The 24,123-nt window shown below is 43.0% G+C and overlaps 1 protein-coding gene across 3 annotated transcripts in view; it reads left to right on the plus strand.

The window, feature by feature from the left end:
- The window catches only part of ARHGEF37 (Rho guanine nucleotide exchange factor 37), a 66,875-nt gene that overhangs the window by 12,138 nt on the left and 30,614 nt on the right, over positions 1-24,123 (plus strand). For all 3 annotated transcript variants that reach the window (XM_081233608.1, XM_081233609.1, XM_081233607.1), the window contains exons 2-4: positions 6,747-6,943; positions 8,527-8,650; positions 18,329-18,476. In XM_081233608.1, the coding sequence (XP_081089734.1) occupies positions 6,747-6,943; positions 8,527-8,650; positions 18,329-18,476 (469 nt within the window). The remainder of the gene's footprint in view (positions 1-6,746; positions 6,944-8,526; positions 8,651-18,328; positions 18,477-24,123) is intronic.

The following is a 24,123-nucleotide window of genomic DNA, read 5'->3' on the forward strand; positions in this document are numbered from 1 at the left end:
TAACCACTTCCATGAAAAATTTAATACCTGTGCTACATGTGTATGTGTCCCTAAACAATATCTAGCATTGTTTCACATATTTTAAACTTTTAAAAACTTTTAAATTTTATTATTTTTTTTTCTTTTCACATTTTAAACTTTTAAAAATAGTGTCATACTCTGTGTATCCTTCTGGGACTTGTTTATATATATTTTTTCCTGTTTACAGTGTTTGTGAGGATATCCATATTGATACATGAATCTATAGTTTATTTACTTTCAGTGTTGTTCAGAATTCCATTATATGGCTATACCACAAGTTATTTATCTACTTTCATTGGGGCTTTTAGTTTTTTTCTAAGTTTTTGTTTTTTCAGCAGTGTTGCAATGAGCATTCATGTCTACATTTCTTGTGTGTATGTGGAAAGTTTCTTGAAGGCGAGGTATACCTAGGAGTAGAACTCCTTGGCCTGACAGTGTGTGCATTTTCAACTTTACTAAATATTGCCAAGTTGCTCTTTAGGATGGTTGCAACAATTCACATTATCATACCAGTATATGAGATTTCCCATTCATCTGCAGTCCTACCAACATTTTATTTTATTTTCATATTTTGCTGATCTCTTGGGCATGGAATGGTATCTCATTGTGGTTTTGTTTTGTTTTGCTGCACCACACAGCTTGTGGAATCTTAGTTTCCTGACCAGGGATTGAACCTGGGCCCTCCGCAGTGAAAGCAGAGAGTCCTAACCACTGGATTACCAGGGAATTCCCTTACTGTGGTTTTAATTATTCACATTTGCCTAGTTAAGAGTGAATTGAACATCTTTTCATTTGCATATTAGCCATTTAAATTTCTTCTTTTGTGAATTAACTTTTTGTGCTGGTATTAGCCAAGATTTTGTTGGAGATAACAGGAAACATTCTATTTTAACCAGAAAGGGATTTAAAAGAGGGTCTTGGGACTTCCTTGGTGGTCCAGTGGTTAAGAATCTGCCTGCCAATGCAGGAGACACAGGTTCAAGCCCTGGTCCGGGAAGATCCCACACTGCAGAGCAACTCAGCCTGTGCGCCACAACTACTGAGCCCGTGCTGTAGAGCCCACAAACCGTAACTGCTGAGCCCACGTGCTGCAACTACTGAAGCCCACACACCTATAGCCCATGTTCCACAACAAGAGAAGCCACTGCAGTGAGAAGCCCGTGCACCTCAACAAAGAGTAGCCCCCACTTGCCGCAACTAGAGAAAGCCCGCGCGCAGCAACGAAGACCCAGTGCTGTCAAAAATAAATAAATAAAAAATTTAAAAATAAATAAATAAAAGAGGGTCTTAAGAGCTTACCAAATTGGTGGAAGGCCTGGAGAAGCAGTCCACAGAATGGGCCTTAGGAATGAGTCCCAGGGACTTCCTTGGTGGTCCAGTGATTAAGACTCTGCTCTCCTAATACAGGGGCCACGGGTTCAATCCCTGGTTGGTTAACTAAGATCCCACATGCTGCATGGTGCGGCCCCCCGCCAAAAAAAAGTAATAATACAATAATACAGCTCCAAAGCTGCTCCAAAGAAGCCACTACCCTCTGTAACAATCCAGAAACTGAAGAATTGGGAAGCTGCTGCCCCTGCTGCTGGCTTCAAGATTTTATGACTTTAGCTACAATCTGTTGCCAGAACTATTGATTTCAGAACAATGCAGCACCTGCCCCATTAAATAGTTACTTCAAGCATCACTTCTCTTCCTACTTATCTAATTTCTAAATTCTGGCTCACATGAGATCATCTGATTGGTGGAATCTTAGAATCTTAGCTGCAAACAAGTCTGGAAAGCTGGGTTTTAGCTCTCCAGTTTCAGCATTACAGCAAGATCTCATAGGAGGAGGTTAAAATTGACACTAAATGAACTCAAACACTGTATTTGCAACCATATCCTTTATCTATTTTTCTTACAGATTGCCTTGGTTTAATGATTCATAGAAGTTCTTTATATAGTCTAGGTATTAAACTTTTGTCAGTTGTATTCACTACAAATATCTTCTGATCTAAGGCCCCTCTTTTCCTTTTTATTTTAGAATTGTTTATGAACAGAGCATTCCAATATTACTGTAGTCAGATTTATCAATTTTTTCTTTTGGGGTTTGTACATTTTATGTCTTGTTGAAAAAAATCCTTCTTATCTAGAGAGTTTAAAAATATTTTCCCATTTTCTTCTAAGAATTTAGAGTTTCACATTTAACATTTAGGTCTTTAATCCATCTAGAGTTTATTTGGTGTGTGCTGTGGGATTGCATTTGTTTATTTATTTTTTATAGAGGAGGCCAGTTATCTCATGGACCGTCCTTTTCCCAGTGACTTATAATGACACGTATGTCATATATCAAGTTTCCATATTTACTGTGGTCTGCTTCTGGGCTCTTTAATCTATTCTACTGATCTGTTTGCCCCTGTGTCAATATGACACTTTTAAATTATTATGACTTTCAAATGTATCTAGATATTTGGTAGGACAGGTACCCTCACCTTGTTCTTCAGAATTGCCTTAGTCATTCTGAGCCTTTTTGTCCATATATATTTTAGAATCATTGTATTATGTTCTACTAAAAAAAAACCCAAACCCCCAAACCCTATCAGGAGTTTTATTGAAATTGTATTGAATCAGTTTGGGTCAATTTTCATCTTTATGATATTAACTTTTCCTATCCATGAACATAGTATATCTCTACTTGTAACTAGTTCTTTTTTGTGGTTTTGTTTTTATTTTTTCAGGCTGTGCTGTGTGGCTTGTGGGATCTTAGTTCCTGACCAGGGATCAGACCTGGGCCCCCTGCAGTGGAAGCTCAGAGTCCTAACCACTGGACTTCCAGGGAATTCCCAACTAGTTCTTAAATATATTTAGATAAAGGTTTATAATTTTCTTCATAAAGATCTTGTACATCTTTTTTTTTTTTGGATGCGTAGCTTGTGAGACCTCAGTTCCCCAACTAGAGATTGAATGTGGGCCACGGCAGTGAAAGCCTCGAATCCTAATGACTAGGCCACCAGGGAACTCCCCATCTTTTGTTAAATTAAGATATTTTGGAAGGAATAAATATTATGTGTTATTATTAAATCTTTTTATTATTATGCTGCTATTTTTCCTTAAATTGCACTCTTAAAAATTGTTGGTATACACAGGAATATGATTTATTTTTGAATATTGATCTCCAGCAAAATTGAGGAATTCTCACTTTTTCTTACATTTAGTTTTTAGTTCACTTCAAAGCTGTAATATGAAGAGACGGATAGTTCTACATTTGTGATAAGAAAGAGAGGTGATTCTGCAACGTTTGTTATGAAAAGCAGCCTGTCCTCTTCTGTTTCCTGCTCCAGCCACTACCAGGCAATTCCTTCTGTTGTTTTTAGCTGATTGTTTTATAACACACATATACTACTCTTTCTTGAGCTTTCAATTTAGACATTGTTCTTGATTTCCACTATGGATGATGAGGCTTTAGCTCATTTTTTCTCCCTCTCCATCACCCTGTCCTCTTGGTACATAATATGAATTAGATCACTTGTATTATTACTTGTGTAGATTCTATTTATAACTGAATTGGGTAGTGACACATAATTTTATCTTTTCTGTACAATATTTTGTTATAACAATTGTTTTTATTTGTTGGTTTGTTTCTTAGTTTCGTATGTCTTATCTGTGTAATTTTTTAAAAGAATATTTATTTATTTAGGCTGTGCCGGGTCTTAGTTATGGCATGCAGGATCTTTAGTTGCAGCATGCAGGCTTCTTAGTTGTGGCATGCTGACTTCTTAGTTGCAGCATGCTGACTTCTTAGTTGCAGCATGCAGACTCTCAGTTACAGCATGTATGCGGGATCTAGTTCCCGACCAGGGATCGAACCCGGGCCCCCTGCATTGGGAGTGCGGAGTCTTACCTACTGGACCACCAGGGAAGTCCCCGTCTGTGTAATTATGCCTACATAAGGACCATATTCTCTACTGATTAATAAATTTGTTCTCAAGACATTCTAATACTCTAGCCCAGATTGTTTGCTGTCTGTCTGTCACCAACAGTCAAACTTAGAATTTCCTTTCACCTATCCTAGGGATTTCCTCAGCCCCTCTCATATATTAGATCACCAGTTCCCTGTATCTTGTGTTGTGATTTATTTCTTTATTTTGGTGGAACATAATTTCCTGACAAGGAAACTATAAGGTAAATTCTCCAGGACTTCAAGGTTCTGAAATTTCCTCTCAGTGTGTTTAGATGTGATTTTTTTTTAAAACTTATCCTGCTTGGGACTTGTACTTCCTAGACCTAAGAATTAATATCTTTTATAAATTCTGGATAATTATGAGTCTCATCTCTTCATATATTGCCTCTTCTCACTCTGTTTATTCTTGTCTTCTGGAACACAGATTTGGTACATGATCTTCTTATTTCAATATCCAGATCCCTTAACTCTCTTTCATATTTTCCATGATTTTCTCTTTCTTTTTAGCAGTCTGGATCATTTCTTTGGATCTATCTGCCCCTTTACTATTTCTCTTTCCTAAGTGTTTAAACTGTCCATTTAGTTTTTAATGTCAAAGACTAAGTTTTTAATTTCTGTAAGTTCTGCTTGGTGCTTTTTTTTTTTTTTTTTTTTTTTTTTTTTTTGCGGTATGCCGGCCTCTCACTGTTGTGGCTTCTCCTGTTGCGGAGCACAGGCTCCAGACACGCAGGCTCAGCAGCCATGGCTCATGGGCCTAGCCGCTCCGCGGCATGTGGGATCTTCCTGGACCAGGGCACGAACCCGTGTCCCCTGCATCGGCAGGCGGACTCTCAACCACTGCGCCACCAAGGAAGCCGTGCTTGGTGCTTTAAAAAATCATACTGGTCTTTATTTTCTGTACATCTTTTCTTTTCCTGCTTATTTTATAGTTTCTATTTGATAGTTTGATTATCTGATGTTCTTGGGGTCTAATCCTGTTCTTTGTTGTCTCTGATGATGCTCACTTACACTGGAGTTCTTCTAATTTTGGATTTTAAGCTCATCTTCAGGACAGGGTTATCTCTTGGAGTACCATATGGCCTAGGTTAAGGATGTGTCCTCCTGGAGACACTTTATTTTTTCTGTGGGTACTCATAGTAGCACTATTCCAGGACTTGTTTTTTTGTTTATTTATCAGCATTGAGCTCCTTGGACCACATGTGTAGTATACATTTGAACCTACAACCCAGTGAAAGCAGGCCTGTTGTTATGAATTTTCAGAAAGGACTTTTTCCTTTACTCAGGACCCAAGCCAAGATGCAGAAACATCTTTGTCATCTTCTGTGTGGGTAGGGAGACTTTTTTTTCTAATCCACCATTTCACTGGCATGCTTGAGGGATCCCAGTTCTGGAGAGGAGCTTGCTTCCTGATTCTGCCTGGGCACTGATGCCCAAGTCTCTGGATCACAGAGCTGGGCAGTGCCCTCTTCCCTGCCCATCCTGTCCACTTTGGCTACAGCTGCATCAGCTTAGCTGCTTCTGATCTGGTTTTCAGTTCCCTGTTTGCGGATCCCTGCTGATTTCCTTTACTTTCTTTTTTAATTTATTTATTTTTGGCTGCGTTGGGTCTTTGTTGCTGCGCGCAGGCTTTCTCTAGTTGCGGCGAGTGGGGGCTACTCTTCGTTGCAGTGCACAGGCTTCTCATTGTGGTGGCTTCTCTTGTTGCGGAGCACAGGCTCTAGGTGCGCGGGCTTCAGTAGTTGTGGCTCGTGTGCTCTAGAGCACAGGCTCAGTAGTTGTGGCGCACGGGCTTAGTTGCTCCGCGGCATGTGGGATCTTCCCAGACCAGGGCTCGAACCCACGTCCCCTGCATTGGCAGGCGGATTCTTAACCACTGCACCACCAGGAAAGTCCCTCCTTTACTTTCTTGCAAACCTTGCCATGCAGTGAAAAGGAAGTTTGTTATAGCTGATCTAGCATTTCTAGGTGTTCTGTAGTACGGAGATTTTTTTTGTCCACAGTATTGCCATTTGTACTTTTTAAACTTAGAGATAAAGGAGAAAAGTACATCTGGCTGGGAGGATCAGGAAAGGCCTTAGAGATGAATGTCAGAGCATAGGGACATGGGAAGGGTCACAGCAGGTGCAAAAGCATGGAGGCAGGAAATGACCATGCAGGTATGGAGAAAAGCACATAACTTTCTTTCACTGGTGTGTGTCAGGGAAGAGGAAAACGAAGTCAGAGGTAGACCACAGAGCAGCAGATAGCTATTACAGTCTCACAGCAGAGAATACCAGGATCATAAGCTTTGTTTCAGGAAGTTTAAACTGGAAGCATATCCAGGATGAATGGATGTGGGTGGCAGCAGGTGGGAGAGGGGTGTGGATTTGAAAAACCGATCCTGGAGGCGGTGGAAATAGTCCAGGCGATAGGTAGTATGGCCTGAATGGGGTAGTAGTGGGTAGAGAAGAGGGAACTGCTGGGAGAAGGAGGGTGAGAGAGACTCAGCTGAACCAGATAAAGAAATCTAGGTCAAGAGCTGGGGGGAAAATAGAAGAAAAGCCAGGCAGGCACATTGTCTGAATCCTGGGAAATGAATTTAAAATGTCAACAATTATCTGAGCTGCACTCTACCTTTTAAGATTGTTCAAATACTGCCCACAAATGCTTATACGCAGTTCACCTTGACTCTGTAGGCAGCTAAAGATGTTTTTAGGCCATCTGATGAATAGTTGTCTTTGGATTAGAGACAGCATGTCCCAATAGAGCTCCCAGAAGTGAGTCCGGATGTGTTTGTCTTTCCCAGAACCTGCTGACATGACTGATCATGGGGATGATGAGCTGTCCTCTAGGACAGGGAGTCCAGACGGGGAAGGTCGGGTCCCTGAGGAGAGATCCTTGCTGCATCAGAGTCTGGCCATCAGGGAACTCATCGACACCGAGGTCTCCTACTTGCACGTGCTCCAGCTCTGTGCCTCGGACATTAGGAGCCACCTGCAGCAGGTACCTGGGTGGGGCCACACTCAGCCTGTCTTTATAGGGGCAAATGTGAGTCCCAGCTCCTGAAACCTCACATCTGTTCCTGGCACAGGCCTGATGGAGGGGGAAGTGTGGTGGATGTGAAGTCACCTAGACGTAAACCCTGGTACTTCCACTTACTGGCCCTGCAACCTTCAGCAAGGCTTTTAACACCTTGGAGCCTTAGTATATTCATCTGCTAAATGGGCAGAGAATAATTACCTCAGAGAATTAAGTGAACTAATGGATAAAATAGCCCTTTATTAAGTTTAGAACAGATTCTTTTTTTTTTTTTTTTGCGGTACGCGGGCCTCTCACTGCTGTGGTCTCTCCTGTTGCGGAGCACAGGCTCCGGATGCGCAGGCTCAGCGGCCATGGCTCACGGGCCCAGCTGTCCCACGGCATGTGGGATCTTCCCGGACCAGGGCACGAACCCGTATCCCCTGCAATGGCAGGCAGACTCTCAACCACTGCACCACCAGGGAAGCCCAGAACAGATTCTTTTAAGTGACCTATTTCTAATTGTCTCATTTGGAGGGTGGTAACATGGAAAAGTTATCATTGTGATGGGTTTCTATTTTAGTGTTAATTTTTTACGTCTTCCCCCCCACCCCCGATTTCAGAAATAACACAGGCTGTCTCTCTAAAATGTCAAGCATCCCCTAGCATGTAAGGTCCATAAGGGTAAAGGCTGTTTAGTTCAATGTATCCCAGTTCTTGACACGTAAACAGTGGACTTCAACTAGTGTTTATTGAATGAATGAAATAATCAAATAGATAATGTAGAAGGTGAAAGCCCTCTCATATTTCACCCTCTAGAAATTGGGATTTTTCTCTGTAGGCATTGAACAAACAAATATAGATTGTTACTTATTTTATTTTTTGTTTTTGTTTTTGGCTGCACCAGATGGCTTGTGGGATCTTAGTTCCCTGACCAGGGATCGAACCTGGGTCCACAGCACTGTCGGGGTTAAGACAGCCCAAGTCTTAACTGCTGGACTGCCAGGGAATTCCCTGTTACTTATTTTAGCAAAAATAAGAGCATACTCTATTTTTCTACAGTTAGCTTTTCCCACTTGATTGTGCATCCAGGACATCTATCTCTATATATATCCTATATATGTTCATGCACATATATAGATGTCCTGCATCCTTTTAAACAGTGGGATAGCTTAGTTCATAGGGGCTGGAGTTCAGAATATATCTCAAGGTAATGGTGGTAGGTGCCAAGCATGTCAGAGCTGGAAAGAAGTCCAACTTCCCACACTTATATGACAGATGGGGAAAATGAGAGAAGAAAAATTATAGTTGGCAGCAGACCTAGGATAATACAGTTCAGCTTTCCTTTCATGCTGAGCACTTTGTCTCTCTCTCTCTTCTTGTAGAGTAATGAAAATACCTAATTATAAAATTTCAAAGTCCTTGCAAACATTCCACTGGGACAGTCTTCCCAAGAGTGATGGAACCCCAATGATGTGACCGTTCTGGACTACTGTCCAAAGCCTACAAAAAAAAGTCACTCTACTGAACTCCTAAGCGACCCCCCATGGTGCCTTTGTTCCTTCCAGCTGCCGCAGGGAGATCTGGATGTCCTGTTCTCAAATATCGATGATATCATCAAGGTGAACAGCAAATTGCTTCATGATCTGCAGGAGACAGCCGCCAGGGAAGAGGAACAAGTGCAGCTGATCGGTAAGCAAAACACCAGGCAGTTAGCAGCCTGAGATTCCTGAGGAATTGGTCTCGGCATGTGATCATTGCTGTATTTTCTCCAGCATTCCAGGGAAATGCAGCTCAGTGAGAGGCTGTTTTGGGGATCCCTGAAATATAGCATGTCAGAGCTGGCAGGACTCTCAAATAATATCCAGTCCAACCCTGTCACTACAGATGAAGAGACTGAGGCCTAGAGACAGGGAGGACATCCTAATGGACACAAAATTGGTTAGTGGAGTGGCTGAGACTTTCTTCTGGGATTCTTTCACATTCATTCATTCAACAGTTACTTACTGAGCCCCTGCAGTGTGCCAGTCACTGTGCTGTGTGCTGGGGTCACAGCATCAACCAGAGGGTCCAATCTTCTGTTCTCGTGGGTTAACAAGTTAGCGAGAGAGACAGATGACACACAGATAAACAGGAGAATTTTAAGTAGTAATTTGTAATTTAAAGAATGACAATTTTAGTAACGTTTGAGAAAAGAGAAGGTCTCCTGAGGAGAGGACACTTGAACTGAGAGCTGTTAGGGAGGAGCCAGCTATGAGAAGATCTGGCAGGAGAGTAGAGAGAAGAGCTCTGCAAAGGCCCTGAGGCAGGGATGAGCCTGGGATTTTTGAAGGACAGGCAGAAAGAAGCCTGGTGTAGCTCTAGGGGAATGAGTGAGGGGAGTGTATTAGGAGATAAGATAGCAGAGGCAGAGAAGGACCAGATCCTGCAGGGCATTCTAGGTCTTGGTAAGTAGTGTGGATTTTATTCTACATGTGATGAGAAGTCACTGGACAGTTTTCTTTTCTTTTCTTTTTTTTTTTTTTTTTTTTTTTGCGGTATGCGGGCCTCTCACTGTTGTGACCTCTCCCGTTGCGGAGCACAGGCTCTGGACGCACAGGCTCAGCGGCCATGGCTCACGGGCCCAGCCGCTCCGCGGCATGTGGGATCTTCCCGGACCGGGGCACGAACCCGTGTCCCCTGCATCGGCAGGCGGACTCTCAACCACTGTGCCACCAGGGAAGCCCCGTTGGACAGTTTTGAGCAAGGAAGTGATATCAGATTTGTTTTTCAAAGATCCCCTTGGTAGCTGTGGACAATGGATTGTTAGAGGGTAGCAAGAGTGGAAGTAGCGAGACCAGCTGGTGGCTTTACCTCCACCTAGGTGAGAGATGAAGGTAGACTCCTGATTGTGAAATGGTTAGGATGACCAGACGTAAAGAAGGAGGGACAAGTGGGTATAAACCTCATCCCTGTCTTCTGCAGTCTCTTCTCATCTGCTTGACAAAATTTCTGTGGTCAAGGGTTTTCAAATGGAGTCAGGGGACAAGGGTGAATGGTGTTAGGCAGAAAACAGGATGAGGTGGGGGCATCCACCCAAGTGACGCTGGCCTTTACACCCCCAATCTTCTACCTTTTCTTAGACATGAATGATGATGGTGGGGATTGAAAATAACAAATATACACGTTTTGAAAAAGCCAACTTTCTGAGTGTTCACTAAATGACCAGCACTCTTCTGATGTACACGTATTAACTCAGTTAATCCTCACAAGAGCCCTGAATGGTAGTTGCTGTCGTCTCATTTCCCAGTTGAAGAAACTGAGACACAGAGAGAGGAAGTAGCCTGCTTAAGGTCATCCAGCTAGTGTCAGAGCCAGGAGGATGTGCATTGCGGCAGGTGGCCTCTGGAGCCAGTGCTCTCAACTACTGCACTGAACAGCTTCCATGCAGTAGAGAGTGGGATTGAAGCCTGTGTATAGTGTGTTTACTATTCTCCTGAAATTATGATTCTTCATTAAAACAGCAATGTGAGGAATATTTAAATGCAAAATTAAGGAACAAGATTTTTTTTAAGTATCTAGGTAGATATTCTTACCTTTTATCATTTTATCCTTATTCCTGTTAATAATTACCACTTATTTGAGTGGAAATTGTTATAACCTCAGGTTGAAGACAATCCAAGGTTCTGGGGACTCTGAGTTTAGCATCTTCTGTTGCTATGGGTTCTAGGGTCCACTAATTCCTTGTTAAGGGTCCTCACTTACCCATCTCTGCCTTCCTGCTTGACCTGCAAAGAGTCAAGGTGCTGCTTTGTTTTCTGAGCGTACTTGGTAACATCTCCATTCCCTGCCTTCACTACTTCCCTGGTGCAGTTGCCACATAAAATACAGGATGCCCAATTATATTTGAATTTTACATAAGCAATGAATAATGTTTTAGTATAAGTATATCCCACGGGACATTTGGGACATACTTATACTAAAATATTCTTCATTATTTATCTGAAATTCAAATTTAACCGAGCATCTTGTATCCCCCCCTCCCTAATTCGGCAAACCTATTCCCTGGCCTTTACTGAGTCTACAGAAAATAGCCTCCTCATCCTCTGCCCCTTGTGGTTAGCCAAAAAGAGGCACAAAGAATCCACATAGCTTTTCTTCTCCTAGGTTCAACTTTGTGCCTAATCAAGGCTGAGCTGGCTCCTACCAGTTCTCTCTATTCCCCTCTCAGCTCCCAGGCCCTGCTATGCAAGGAAGGCCCTTTTCCCAATTCCATAGCCATGGCATTTTAAATTTATTTATTTATTTATTTGGCTGCGTTGGGTCTTCATTGCTGCGTGCGGGCTTTCTCTAGTTGCAGTGAGCGGGGGCTACTCTTCGCTGCGGTCCGTGGGCTTCTCATTGCTGTGGCTTCTCTTGTTGTAGAGCATGGGTTCTAGGCATGCGGGCTTCAGTAGTTGTGGCACATGGGCTCAGTAGTTGTGGCTCACGGGCTCTAGAGCGCAGGCTCAGTAGTTGTGGGGCACAGGCTTTGTTGCTCCGTGGCATGTGGGATCTTCCCGAACTGGGGCTCGAACCTGTGTCCCCTGCATTGGCAGGCGGATTCTTAACCACTGTGCCACCATGGAAGTCCCAGCCCCAGCATTTTAAAAGATTTTTGGACCTTGGGCGTGAACCTCCCAAGTGAGTCAGATTCCATGTTCTTACAAATGATTACAAACACGACGCAGATGTTCACAGGAGTTCCCACACAGGGTCCTGTCACGGGAAGGCATCATGCTGTAGTCCAGTGTTGTCTAAAAGAAATGTAGTGTGAGCCAAATTTAAAGTTTTTGAGTAGCTACATTAAAAAAACTAAAGCAGGTAAAATTAATTTTAATGATATATCTCGTTTAACCCAATGTATCCAAAATAATATTTCAACATGTAATCAATATAAAACTTATTCATGATACATTTTACTTTTTTTTTGGTACGGTCTTTGCAATCTGGTGCCTTTTACACTGACGGCACATCTCAGTTGGGATTCTCCCTATTTCAGGTGCCCAGTAGCCATCTGTGGCCGTGGCTTGCAGGTTGAGTGGTTTAGAGCAGGGGCTTTGGAGTCTGACTTACAAGGTTCTGCCACCCACAGCTCCTTCATGTCTCTGAACTTCAGTTTCATGCCTTCTGCATGAAAATAGTACCCGTTTCTGTGCCAACCATAACTGTGGGTACCTAACATGTAGTAGCCCTTTTTATTCTCATGACACTGTTACTTGTTGATTATTATGAGGAAAACCTGAGACTCAGAGAGGTTAATTAACTTTCCTAAGGTCACACAGCTTGACCAGGCTGAGTCATGATCTGAGCAGCTCTTTCAGACTACAGCCCCAGCTCTTGGCCTTCCTGCCTCCCTTTCTCCTTTCTCCCAGCTAGAGGTAGAGTACCGTTTTGATACTGGGAGTAACTCTTTGCTGCTGTGACTTCTTTCCAATCTGTGACTAAGAAGGACAAGAGGAGAGGAAATAAGTCTTTGGTGCCCCAAGCATTCCTGCCTGTTGGACAGCTCTGCTCTCTGCTCTAGGGGAGTTTGCCTTCCTCCACCCTTCAGTTACTGAAGTGCCTCTGCCTCTGGCCATGTACTGGTATGGTAAGTTTTCTTTGGCATTAGTTGCATTCCTGCAGAATCACCCTAGTAATGAAGAATGTGGGAACTGCCCTAGGTTTCAGGGCTACACCCAAGCTATCTCTTAGTGGGATCATCTCTGCAGCTGGCTGATCTCCCTATCATACACATTCTCCCTAGCTGCAATTTCGGGTAATCTTTCCTGGTCATGTTCTCCCTTGTTCTGGAGGCTTCTCCTGAGGTAGTTCTCTCTGAGGATTGGCTTGACCAGCACTGGAGAGAGGGTTTGGTTCCTGGGGTGGGAGTCTTGCTGTGGGAGTCTTTGCTGAGAGCTGGACGGCACTGGTCTAGGTACCATCTGATGTGTCTCAAGGCGGGGCCTGTTGTATTTCACGGGTACTATTAGCTATTCCTATTTCCATTTTGACTTCTGGTTTAGTCTCAGCATAGTATAGCTCTAATAGACTTTATTTTTTAGAGCACTTTTAGATTTACAGAAAAATTAAGTAGAGGGAATTCCCAGTGATTAGGACTCTGCGCTTCCATTGCAGGGGCACAGGTTTGATCCCTGGTCGGGGAGCTAGGATCCCATAAGGCGTATAGCACGGTCAAAAAACAAAACAAAACAAAAGCAAAAAAAAACAAAAAGAAAAAAAGAAAATATAAGCAGGGACTTCCTTGGTGATGCAGTGGATAAGAATCTGCCTGCCAGTGCAGGGGACATGGGTTCGCTCCCTAGTCTGGGAAGATCCCACATGCCACAGAGCAACTAAGCCCATGTGTCACAACTACTGAGCCTGTGTGCCACAACTGCTGAAACCTGTGTGCCTAGAGCCCGTGCTCAGCAACAAGAGAAGCCACTGCAATGAGAAGCCTGTGCACCACAATGAAGAGTAGCCCCCACTCGCCACAACTAGAGAAAGCCCACATGCAGCAATGAAGACCCAATGCAGCCAAAAATAAATAAAATTAAATCTGTAAAAAAAAGAAAATTAAGTAGAAAGTACAGAAAGCTCCCATGTACCTCCCCCCACACAGTTCCCCCTATTATTAACACCTTGCATTAGTGTGGTACATTTATTATAACTGACAAATGAATATTGATGTATTATTATTGACTAAAGTCCATAGTGTACATTGGGGTTCACTCTGTGTGTTGTTCAGTTCTGTGGGTTTAGAGTAATGTATAATGTACGACGCCACCATTACAGTTTCAGACATAGTTTCCCGTCTCTAAAAATACTCTGTGCTCTGCCTCTTCATCCCTCCCCCAACCCCAACCCCTGGAAACCACTGCTCTTTTTACTGTCTCCATAGCTTTGCCTTTTCCAGAATGTCATATTGCTGGAATCATACAGTATGTAGCCTTTTCTGAGTTGCTTCTTTCATCTAGTAATATGCATTTAAGGTTTCTCCGTGTCTTTTCCTGGCTTGATATCTCATTTCATTTTTATCACTGAATCATACTCCGTTGTATGGATATAGTGCAGTTTATTTATCCATTCACCTACTGAAGGACAAGTTGGTTGCTTCCAGGCTTTGGCAATTATGAATATAGCAGTTATAACATTAGCGTGCAGGGTTTTTTTTTAATACATTTATTTATTCATTTATTTATTTTTGGCTGCTTTGGGTCTTCGTTGCGCACGGGCTTTCTCTAGTTGCGGTGAGTGAGAGCTACTCTTCGTTGCGGTGTACGGGCTTCTTATTGCGGTGGCTTCTCTCGTTGTGGAGCACAGGCCCCCGGAATGTGGGCTTCAGTAGTTGTGGCACACGGGTTCAGTAGTTGTGGCTGTTGGGCTCTAGAGTGCCGGCTCAGTAGTTGTGGTGCACGGGCTTCGTAGCTCCGTGGCAAGTGGGGTCTTCCCAGACCAGGGCTTGAACCCGTGTCCCCTGCACTGGCAGGCGGATTCTTAACCATTGCTCCACCAGGGAAGTCTGTGTGCAGTGTTTTAAAAAGTCTTTTATTTAAAGTTTTTTTTTTGTTGTAGTAAAATATATATAACATATAAAATTTACCATTTTAACTTTTTTTTTTTTTTTTTTTTTTTTGCGGTACACAGGCCTCTCACTGTTGTGGCCTCTCCCGTTGCGGAGCACAGGCTCTGGATGCGCAGGCTCAGCAGCCATGGCTCACGGGCCCAGCCGCTCCGCAGCATATGGGATCCTCCCGGACCGGGGCACGAACCCGTAACCCCTGCATTGGCAGGCGGACTCTCAACCACTGCGCCACCAGGGAGGCCCCATTTTAACTATTTTTAAGTGTATAGTTTAGTGACAATAAGTACAGTCACATTGTTGTTCCACCATCACCACTGTTCATGTCTAGAACTTTTTCCTCATCCTAAACTGATGACCAGCCCCTGGTGACCACTATTCTACCCTCTGTCTCTCTGAATTTGACTACTCTAGGTACCTCATATAAATGGAATCATATAGTATATGTATTTTTGTAACTGGTTTATTTCATTTAGCATAATGTCTTCAAGGTTTTTTTTACGTTTTTTATCTTGAAATAATTTTAGACTTATAGAAAAGTTACAAAAATAATACAGAGAGCTCCTATATACCCTTCTTCCAGCTTCCCCTAATTTTTACATCTTACATATCCATACTGCAATTATTAAAATGAGGAAATTAACATCAGTGCAATACTATTAACTCTACAGACCTTATTCAAATTTTGCCAGCTTTTTTTTTTTTCTACGCTGGGTCTTTGTTGTCGTGTGTGGGCTCTTTGTTGTGGCAGGCTTCTCTCTAGTTGTGGCACACAGGCTCTGTAGTTGTGGCACACGGGCTTAGTTGCCCCACAACATGTGGGATCGTAGTTCCCTGACCAAGGATTGAACCCGCATCCCCTGCATTGGAAGGTAGATTCTTAACTACTGGACCACCAGGGAAGTCCCACCCATTCATTTCTTTTTTTTTTTTAATAAATTTTATTTATATATTTATTTATTTTTGGCTGCATTGGGTCTTCGTTGCTGCATGCAGGCTTTCTCTAGTTGCAGCAAGCGGGGGCTACTCTTCGTTGCGGTGTGTGGGCTTCTCATTGTGGTGGCTTTCTCTTGTTGCGGAGCACGGGCTCTAGGCGCTCGGGCTTCAGTAGTTGTGGCATGTGGGCTCTAGAGCACAGGCTCAGTAGTTGCGGTGCACAGGCTTAGTTGCTTTGTGGCATGTGGGATCTTCCCAGACCAGGGATCTAACCCGTGTCCCCTGCATTGGCAGGCGGATTCTTAACCACTGCGCCACCAGGAAAGTCCCTCACCCATTCATTTTTTTATTCAACTATTTATATAAGTATAAACTCATGAATATTTACTTTATTCCATGAGTCAGAATCCAGTACTATTAATATTCATTTTCTTGCTCAAATTTTACCAGCTTTGGCCATAGGGAACTCTTTCAAGTTGGCACCTGTGTCCTTTCAGTATGTCTCCAACAATTTGTGAGCACTTTCTTACTTTCTGACCCCACAGGATGTTCTAGGCTCATCTTGTATTTTCCCTGCCTCATCCTTGGAATCAGCTTTTTTCCTAGGAGTGCTGGTTCCTACCTTTGGAGAATGGTATTTAGACACCAGGTTCTAAGATCTAGGTGTGCTCATTGCTCCTGGGGTGTCATTGTTTCTAGGCCCTCTTAGCTGACAGAGTTAGGAAATATATGTATATATACCAACACGTGCATGTACACATATCTACATTTCTTTCTGTATCTATCCATCTGTATTTATATATTTAAAATATTTAAAACCATGAGTTCCTACTGATAACCTCCAATTCCAGTCCAGCACCTCAGGGTTCTTTCTAGTCTTTCGCCTTTTCTCATTTGTAGCATCTTTCTGTGACAGATAGAAATGGCTGCCATTATCTTCAGTGTATTTACTTATTTGTTCAAAGTTAGTAGACACATAAAATATTTTTTATTATGTTATAATCAGCATTACTAACCTGTGCCTTTGTGAAAAATAGTTACTTACGTTAATTTCTTCCTACACCCTTCAGTGTGGTTATGTTATTCATTTGTAATAGAATTAGGTTCATTCCTTATTGTTTGTATTCTATTTCGGGTTCCCCCTCCACATCCTGATTGGTCTTAATTATATATTTATTTTGGGAGTATGTGAAACATTACCATGGTTCCAAGATCTGAGCTATATAGAAAGGTATATTCAGTGAAGCATTGCTCCCCTCTCATCCCTACTACCCTGACCCATTCCCTGTTCTTTCCACCCTGTTCTATCTCCCCTTACAAATAATCAATCTCATAAGTTTCTGATTTCAAAATATAGAACGCATCACAACTTTGCATGTCATTCATGTGCAGGGGCCATGCTAATCTGTCCTGTGTTATTCTACCTTTAATGTATGTGCTGCTGAAATTGAGCATGGGAATGATCCTTTTCAAACAGAAACCAGATCATGTCACCCCTGCTCAAAACCCTCCATTTGCTTTCTGCCACCATAAGAATAAAATCCAAACACCTTACTACACCTTACTTACTTTAAGGCCCTACATGATCTGGCTTCAGTTTCCTGTTTATTTTCTCTACTTTGTGCCCTTGCTCATTGTGTTCCAGCCACACCTGCCTTCTTGTGTCACCCACCTGTCAAGTGTTCACTTGCCTTCAGGTCTTTGCATTTGTCCTTCCCTAAGCCTGGTGCTGCTCTTCCCCCAGACATTCCTAGACGTGGGTTCTTTTTTGTTTAATTTTTGCATTTTATTTAATTTATTTTTTATACAGCAGGTTCTTATTAGTTATCATTTTATACATATTAGTGTATATACATCAATCCCAATCTCCCAATTCATCCCCCCCCCCGCCACTTTCCCCCCTTGGTGTCCATACATTTGTTCTCTACATCTGTGTCTATTTCTGCAGGGCTGGGTTCTTTTGGTCTCTGATAAACATCCATGTCTTTATGGAGGTCTTTCCTAAGTAGATCTCCTACCACTCTCTAACTCTTTATCTGGCTTTGTTTAGATTTATGGTACTCACCACTCCCTGGCATATGTAATATATTTATTTATTGTCTGTCTTCCCCACTAGAATATCAGCCCCATGAGTCAGGGTCATTGTTTTGTTCACAGAACTTAGAAGAGTGCCTGGCACATAGTCAATAAATAAGCAGTTGGTAAATTTTTGGTGAATGAAGTTTGTGTCAGGTGCTTTACATGCGTTATTTGATTTAATCCTTGCAATGAACATTTGGAGGTGAGCACTATTTTTATTCCAGTCTATAGGTGAAAATATGGAGGGTTAGAGGGGTCAAATACTCGCCCTAGATTACGCTACTGGGAAAGGGTTGGCTGGAGATCTGGCCTTACTTCTCTCTGACTCCAAAGCCCACATTTGTGACTATCCATGCCGTGCTGTAGGGATACTTTACAAAAAGAGCATTTGGAGTTGTACTTGCCACACATAGTAATTGTAAAGATATAATATGAGTGTGTTTTGTAAACTATAAAGCACTGCCCAAATATGAGAATTATCAATATTATTGCTATAATTGTAGCTACCATTTATTAAATATAGGCAGCGCACCAGTCTGAGCTCTACATCATTCTGTTACTTAATCCTACAGCAGCCTTTTGAAAGTGAGATGAAAAAAACAGAAGCTCAGGAAAATGAGGTTACTTGCCCAAGGCAACAACACTGGTTAAGCCTGGCAGTCTCACTCCAGAGCTGGAGTGCTTAGCTGTGTCACTCACCGCCTCTCTGTCCTAAGCAAGAGGACATGCAGGCATGCTTTTGAGAACTCCTTGTTGCTTTTCACTGTCAGGCAACTTATTCCTGGAATTCCAAGAGGAGTTGGAGCAAGTCTATAAAGTGTACTGTGCCAGCTATGAACAGGCCTTGCTGCTGGTGGAGACCTACCGGAAGGAGCCACGGCTGCAAGGGGAGATCCAGGACACCATTGAGGCAGTGCTGTGAGTATAATGACCCTCATGGACCCCGAGGTCAGAGGCTGTTAAAGTCTCACCCCTGCTTGGTGCTGCTCACACTGCTTCAGGAGTGTCCCAGTCAGACTAGGCTAGGCTATGTTGCAGAGACAAACAGCTCCCAACTCTTTCAGTGGCTTCGACCAACAAGGTTTCTACCTTCCTTATGCTCCACTGCAGGTTAACTTGGGGCTCTTCATGTTGAGACTCAAGCTGACAGCAACTACTGTCTGGAATATTGCCAGTAACTTGGCAAAGGAAAAAAGTGCTCTGGGGTTCTAACACTGGTAACTAAATGCTGCTAGTCCAGAAGTGATATTCATTGCTTCTCAAAGTTCATGGGCCAGAGCTAATCACATGGCTTCGTCCAGCTACCAGGAGGCCAGGGCCTGCCATCCAGCCATGTGTTCAGAGGTGGAAAATCAGAAATATTTGGTGAACAGCACTCGTGACTACCATAGGGAGGGCAGTGAGATGGTGGGAACCATGTGGTGTAAGCAGCAGTGGCAGGAAACAGGTTTGTATCACCTGGGGAGACCTCTCGACAGATGGCTAGAGTCTTGCCCCATGGAAAAGGATCAGAACTGCTCTGGGTGGCCTCACAGCCCAGAGCTGGTACCAGTGAGTGGGGAGCTCCAGGTAGAGATATGTAGAAAAAATATATTTTTAAATTAAAATTTTGAATGGGTAACAGTTGCATGTTTCAAAATCTTTAAAACATCTGAATTTACACAGTAAAAAGACCTTTCCAACCCTGTCCTTTTATCCACCCAATTACTGCTCCTACCCACAAAGTTAAGGTAACCACTTTTAAATTACTTATGGACCTTAGCAGAGTTCCTTTATGCCTATACAAACAAATACAAATATATACTCTTATTTTCCCCATCTTTTTAATGAAAGTTTGTAATTTTTTTTCACTTACATTATATCTTGGAGGTCTTTCCATTTCAATATATACATGTATGATCCTTTGAATGGCTACATATTCTACTCTGTGGCTGTTCCGCAGTTTATTTAACTGGTCTCTGTTGATGGACATTGGTTTGTTTCTATTCTTTTTTTTTTTAATTTTATTGAATTTTATTGAATTTACATTTAAAAATTTAAAAACACGTGTGACTAATGACTATAGTTTTTTTTATTAGTTTCTTCTCTATAACAAAGTGAATCAGTCATACACACACATCCGCCCCCACATCCCCACCCCCCTGCGTCCCCCTCCCCCCCACCCCCCCACCGCACCCCGCCAGGCGGCCACAAAGCACCAAGCCGATCTCCCTGCGCCATGCAGCCACCCCCCACCATCCATCTACCTTATGTTTGGTAGTGTATATATGTCCATGCCTCTCTTTCGCTTTGTCACAGCTTACCCTTCCCCCTCCCCATATCCTCAAGTCCATTCTCAGTAGGTCTGTGTCTTTATTCCTGTTTTACCCCTAGGTTCTTCATGACATTTTTTTTTCTTAAATTCCATATATATGTGTTAGCATATGGTATTTGTCTTTCTCTTTCTGACTTACTTCACTCTGTATGACAGACTCTAGGTGTTTCTATTCTTTTCATATTACAGGCAGTGCTACAATGATTATTCACGAACATGTTATTTTACTGAGGTACAAGTATATCTGTAAGTTAAATTTCCAGATGTGGAATTGCTAGGTCAAAGGAAGTATGATGTATTGATAATTTTGGCAGTATTGCAAAATTGCCCTCTGTAAAGGTTATACCAATTGATATTCCCATGAGCAGCATATGAGGGTGTTTCTCCACAGCCTTACCAGCAGTGTGTTGTTAAACTTTAGAGTATTTACCACTGATAGGTGAAAAATGGCATCTCAGTAATGTTTCATTGTGCATTTATCTCCAAGAGATGCAAGAGGGAAGAGATATGGGAACATATGTATATGTATAACTGATTCACTTTGTTATAAAGCAGAAACTAACACACCATTGTAAAGCAATTATACTCCAATAAAGATGTTAAAAAAAAAGTTGATCATCCTTTTCTTTAATATTTATTTATTTTTTGGCTGTGTTGGGTCTTAGTTATGGCACGCCGGATCTTTTGTTGCAGTGTATCGGCTCTTCGTTGCGGCACACGGGCTTCTCTCTGGTTGTGGCAGGTGGGCTCCAGAGTACGTGGGCTCTGTAGTTGTGGCACGAGGGCTCCAGAGTGCGTGGGCTCTGTAGTTGTGGCACGCAGGCTGTCTCGTTGCGGCACTCGGCCTTTCTAGTTGTGACACATAGGCTCAGTTGCCCCACAACATGTGGGATCCTAGTTCCCTGACCAGGGATTGAACCCACGTTCCCTGCATTGGAAGCACAGAGTCATAACCACTGGACCGCCAGGGAAGTCCCTTGATATCTTTCTATATATTTAAGAGGTATTTGTATTTCCTTGCCTGTGAATTGTTCTGCTTCTTTTCTGTTTTGAAAAGGCTTATATCTTCCCAAGGACAGGCTCACCAAATGAAGATAGATGAAGGTCATCCTCTGGAAAGCAGAGTAGAGTAGGAGGAACAGAAGTTATTATTGTTATTTCATCTTACTTAGACATTTCCTTTATACCCAAGAGAAAGACAGTGTAGGTTTAGGGCTTTGAAGCTGATATTATCTCATGTGGAGCCTCCTGCTACCTCTCCTCCTCTTCCTTATCTTATCCTTACCCCTCTACTCCCTGAAGCCTCCTTTTGAAGTACCCATGTCCTAACCCTTCCCAGCCTCCAAAAAAACCCACATTCATTTTCTCCTTTGCTTCCTTTGATCCCTTCATGGAACTTACAAACTTAGGCTTTTGCAAGGGTCACTAAATACATTTCTACAGGAGTGAGCAATGAGGAAAGCAAGATGCCAGATGTGGGACAAAAGGGAGTAGTGGAGACTGTGGCAAACCAGAGCCAAGAGACCCTGTATAGAGTGCAGATGCAACCCAGCCTCGGCTGATTGTTGCTGTATTGTGTAGCTTTTGCTATATAACAAACTGACCCAAATATAGTGGTTTAAAGTGTAAATCATCCCCAAAATATGTTTAAAGCAAACATTTATTTAGGTCACACTTAGGCATGTTAGTGGTTTAGCTGGGCTCAGTAAATGATTCTTCTTGTCCTGGCTGAACACCCTCATGTGTCTGTGATCAACTGCGGGTCAGCTTTGCTGATGTTGGCTGGGCTCTCTTATGTATCTGGAACATACAAGCAGACTCAGCTCTGCCTTTTGAGATCTCGGCTTGGAATTGGCATGCTGTGCCAGACTCAAGGGGTGGAGAAGTATTCCCCACTTCTTGATGGGAGAAGCTTCAAAGTCATATTCAAAGGGTGTAGATACAGAGAGTGAAATAATTGCAGCCATTTTTTATAAACCATCTCCCTCCGTTGCCATGTAGAAATGTGATTCCACTGTGCCCAGATCCTCTGATCTTTCAAGAGAAACCAGAAACTTTGATGTAAGTCTCCCAAGTGTTAAATATTGGCATCTAGTTCAGACATGTTAGAAACACTATGTGGGGGGCCCTAGTTGGCACAGAGCCTGCTGTTTTTTTTTTTTTTTTTTCCTGTACGCGGGCCTCTCACTGCTGCAGCCTCTCCCGTTGTGGAGCACAGGATCCAGACGCGCAGGCCCAGCGGCCATGGCTCACGGGCCCAGCCACTCCGCGGCATGTGGGATCCTCCCGGACCGGGGCACGAACCTGTGTCCCCTGCATCGGCAGGTGGACTCCCAACCACTGCGCCACCAGGGAAGCCCCAGAGGCTGCTGTTTGTCATGTCTTCTGCACTCAGGTCTTTTTCAGCCAGGCAAGTCCAGGCTTTTCTCATGGGCTTTCACGCCAAGCTGCCTGGCAGCAGATCAGGCTCTGCCCCTTATTCACCTTGGCAGAGCCATTTCGTGTCTCAGAACTTTGTTTCCCTACATGTGGAGTGGGAGTAATAACAACAGCTCATGGGGACATAGACTCACTGCATGCAAGTAACATGCAAAAATTCCCAGCTATTGTGGTTCCCTTGGCTAGGCAAGGATTATGCTTCACTGAGACCACACTGTGGTTCTCAGCTCCGTTGGTCCCAACGCCCCCTTTTTATAACAAACATTAAATAAATTTATTATCCTGAGTTATATTCTGAAAAAAAAATTCTCCTGTCTATATACATAACTGAAAAAAATCAATATAATGGCTTAACTATAATTAAAGGAGAAATAAAAAGAAAATAATTTCTAATAAAGTAATATGTATTTCAGTGTGCAAATGCTTGTGTAACACTACACTAGAAAATATTATGAAGCAATCAGATGCTTGTACCTACTTTAATAAATAAGCTTGGATTTAAGCAAAGAAGAGTCAGAAGCCATTGTGTACGAGAAGTACAGAAAAAGAAAAGAGCAGAGAATGTGTGTACCCTGCAATAACAGTGAGCAATGAGGGCTTCCCCGGTGGCGCAGTGGTTGAGAGTCCGCCTGCCGATGCAGAGGACACGGGTTCGTGCCCCAGTCTGGGAAGATCCCACATGCCACGGAGCGGCTGGGCCGGTGAGCCATGGCCACTGAGCCTGCGCGTCCGGAGCCTGTGCTCCACAACGGGAGAGGCCACAACAGTGAGAGGCCCACATACAGAAAAAAAAAACAGTGAGCAATGATAACAAACTTGATTTCCTTGTGTATGATAAGAGAAAGAAGGAAATAACATAACTGAAGTAGGGATAACATTACACACCAGGAGGCAGAGGAAATGAGGAAGGACTGTGTTCCTGCAAATGACCTCAGTCTTATTTATAAAAGGTGTGTCATGGTAATTCCCAGTGTTAAGATATGTGACAGGATGGAGTCCAAGTGTCACAACAATATCTCAGTTCTTGAAATCGCAGCCCATTGCAAGGCATTCATTCAGTCTCCGAATGTTGAAGAGGGGCACATGAAACGTAGGAAGATTCTCCATAATGCAGGACTGTCCTTGCAGGATAGCCTGCATCCCTGGGTCCCTGCCAACTAAATGCCTGCAGCACACCAGAGCCTACAAGTTTCAAAAATGCCCTCAACGAAATGCTCTGGACTAATGTTCCAGCAGGAATGACATTCTTTCTGTCATCCAAATTTTATTCGGTAGATTTACAGGCAGACAGAAAATAGACTTCCCATGGGAAAGTGTAGACATTGGATGGATGGATGGATGGACAGATAGATAGATAGGTAGGTAGAAGGAATGAATTTTTGAGGGGCTCCTGCTATACATGCTGCTCTAGAACTTTTGATCCCTTCCCTCTTGAAACAATAATCCTGCCTTTCTTGTGCTGATGATCATGGGACTCTTTCTGGAGTTTGGCCAACTAGAATCACACCAGCCATAAATGGTTCTTTCTCATCCAGGTAGGATAGATGGTACCATCTAATTAGATCTTTGTGATTCTAAAATATATGCCACCTCCCACTTTTTATTTGGATGGGTAAGTGGGTGGGGTGTCTAGTTTATCCTGTCTCTCCCCCCACCCCCCACTTTGTTTTTGGCCTCACCGTGTGGCATGCGGAACTTCCCTGACCAGGGATCGAACCCTCGCCCCCTGCAGTGGAAGCATAGAGTCTTTGTGCGGCTTGTGGGAATCTCAGTTCCCTGACCAGGGATTGAACCTGGCCATGGCAGTGAAAG

This window comes from Mesoplodon bidens, assembly GCF_964165515.1.
Source record: "Mesoplodon bidens genome assembly, chromosome: 4".
Lineage (NCBI taxonomy): Eukaryota > Metazoa > Chordata > Mammalia > Artiodactyla > Ziphiidae > Mesoplodon > Mesoplodon bidens.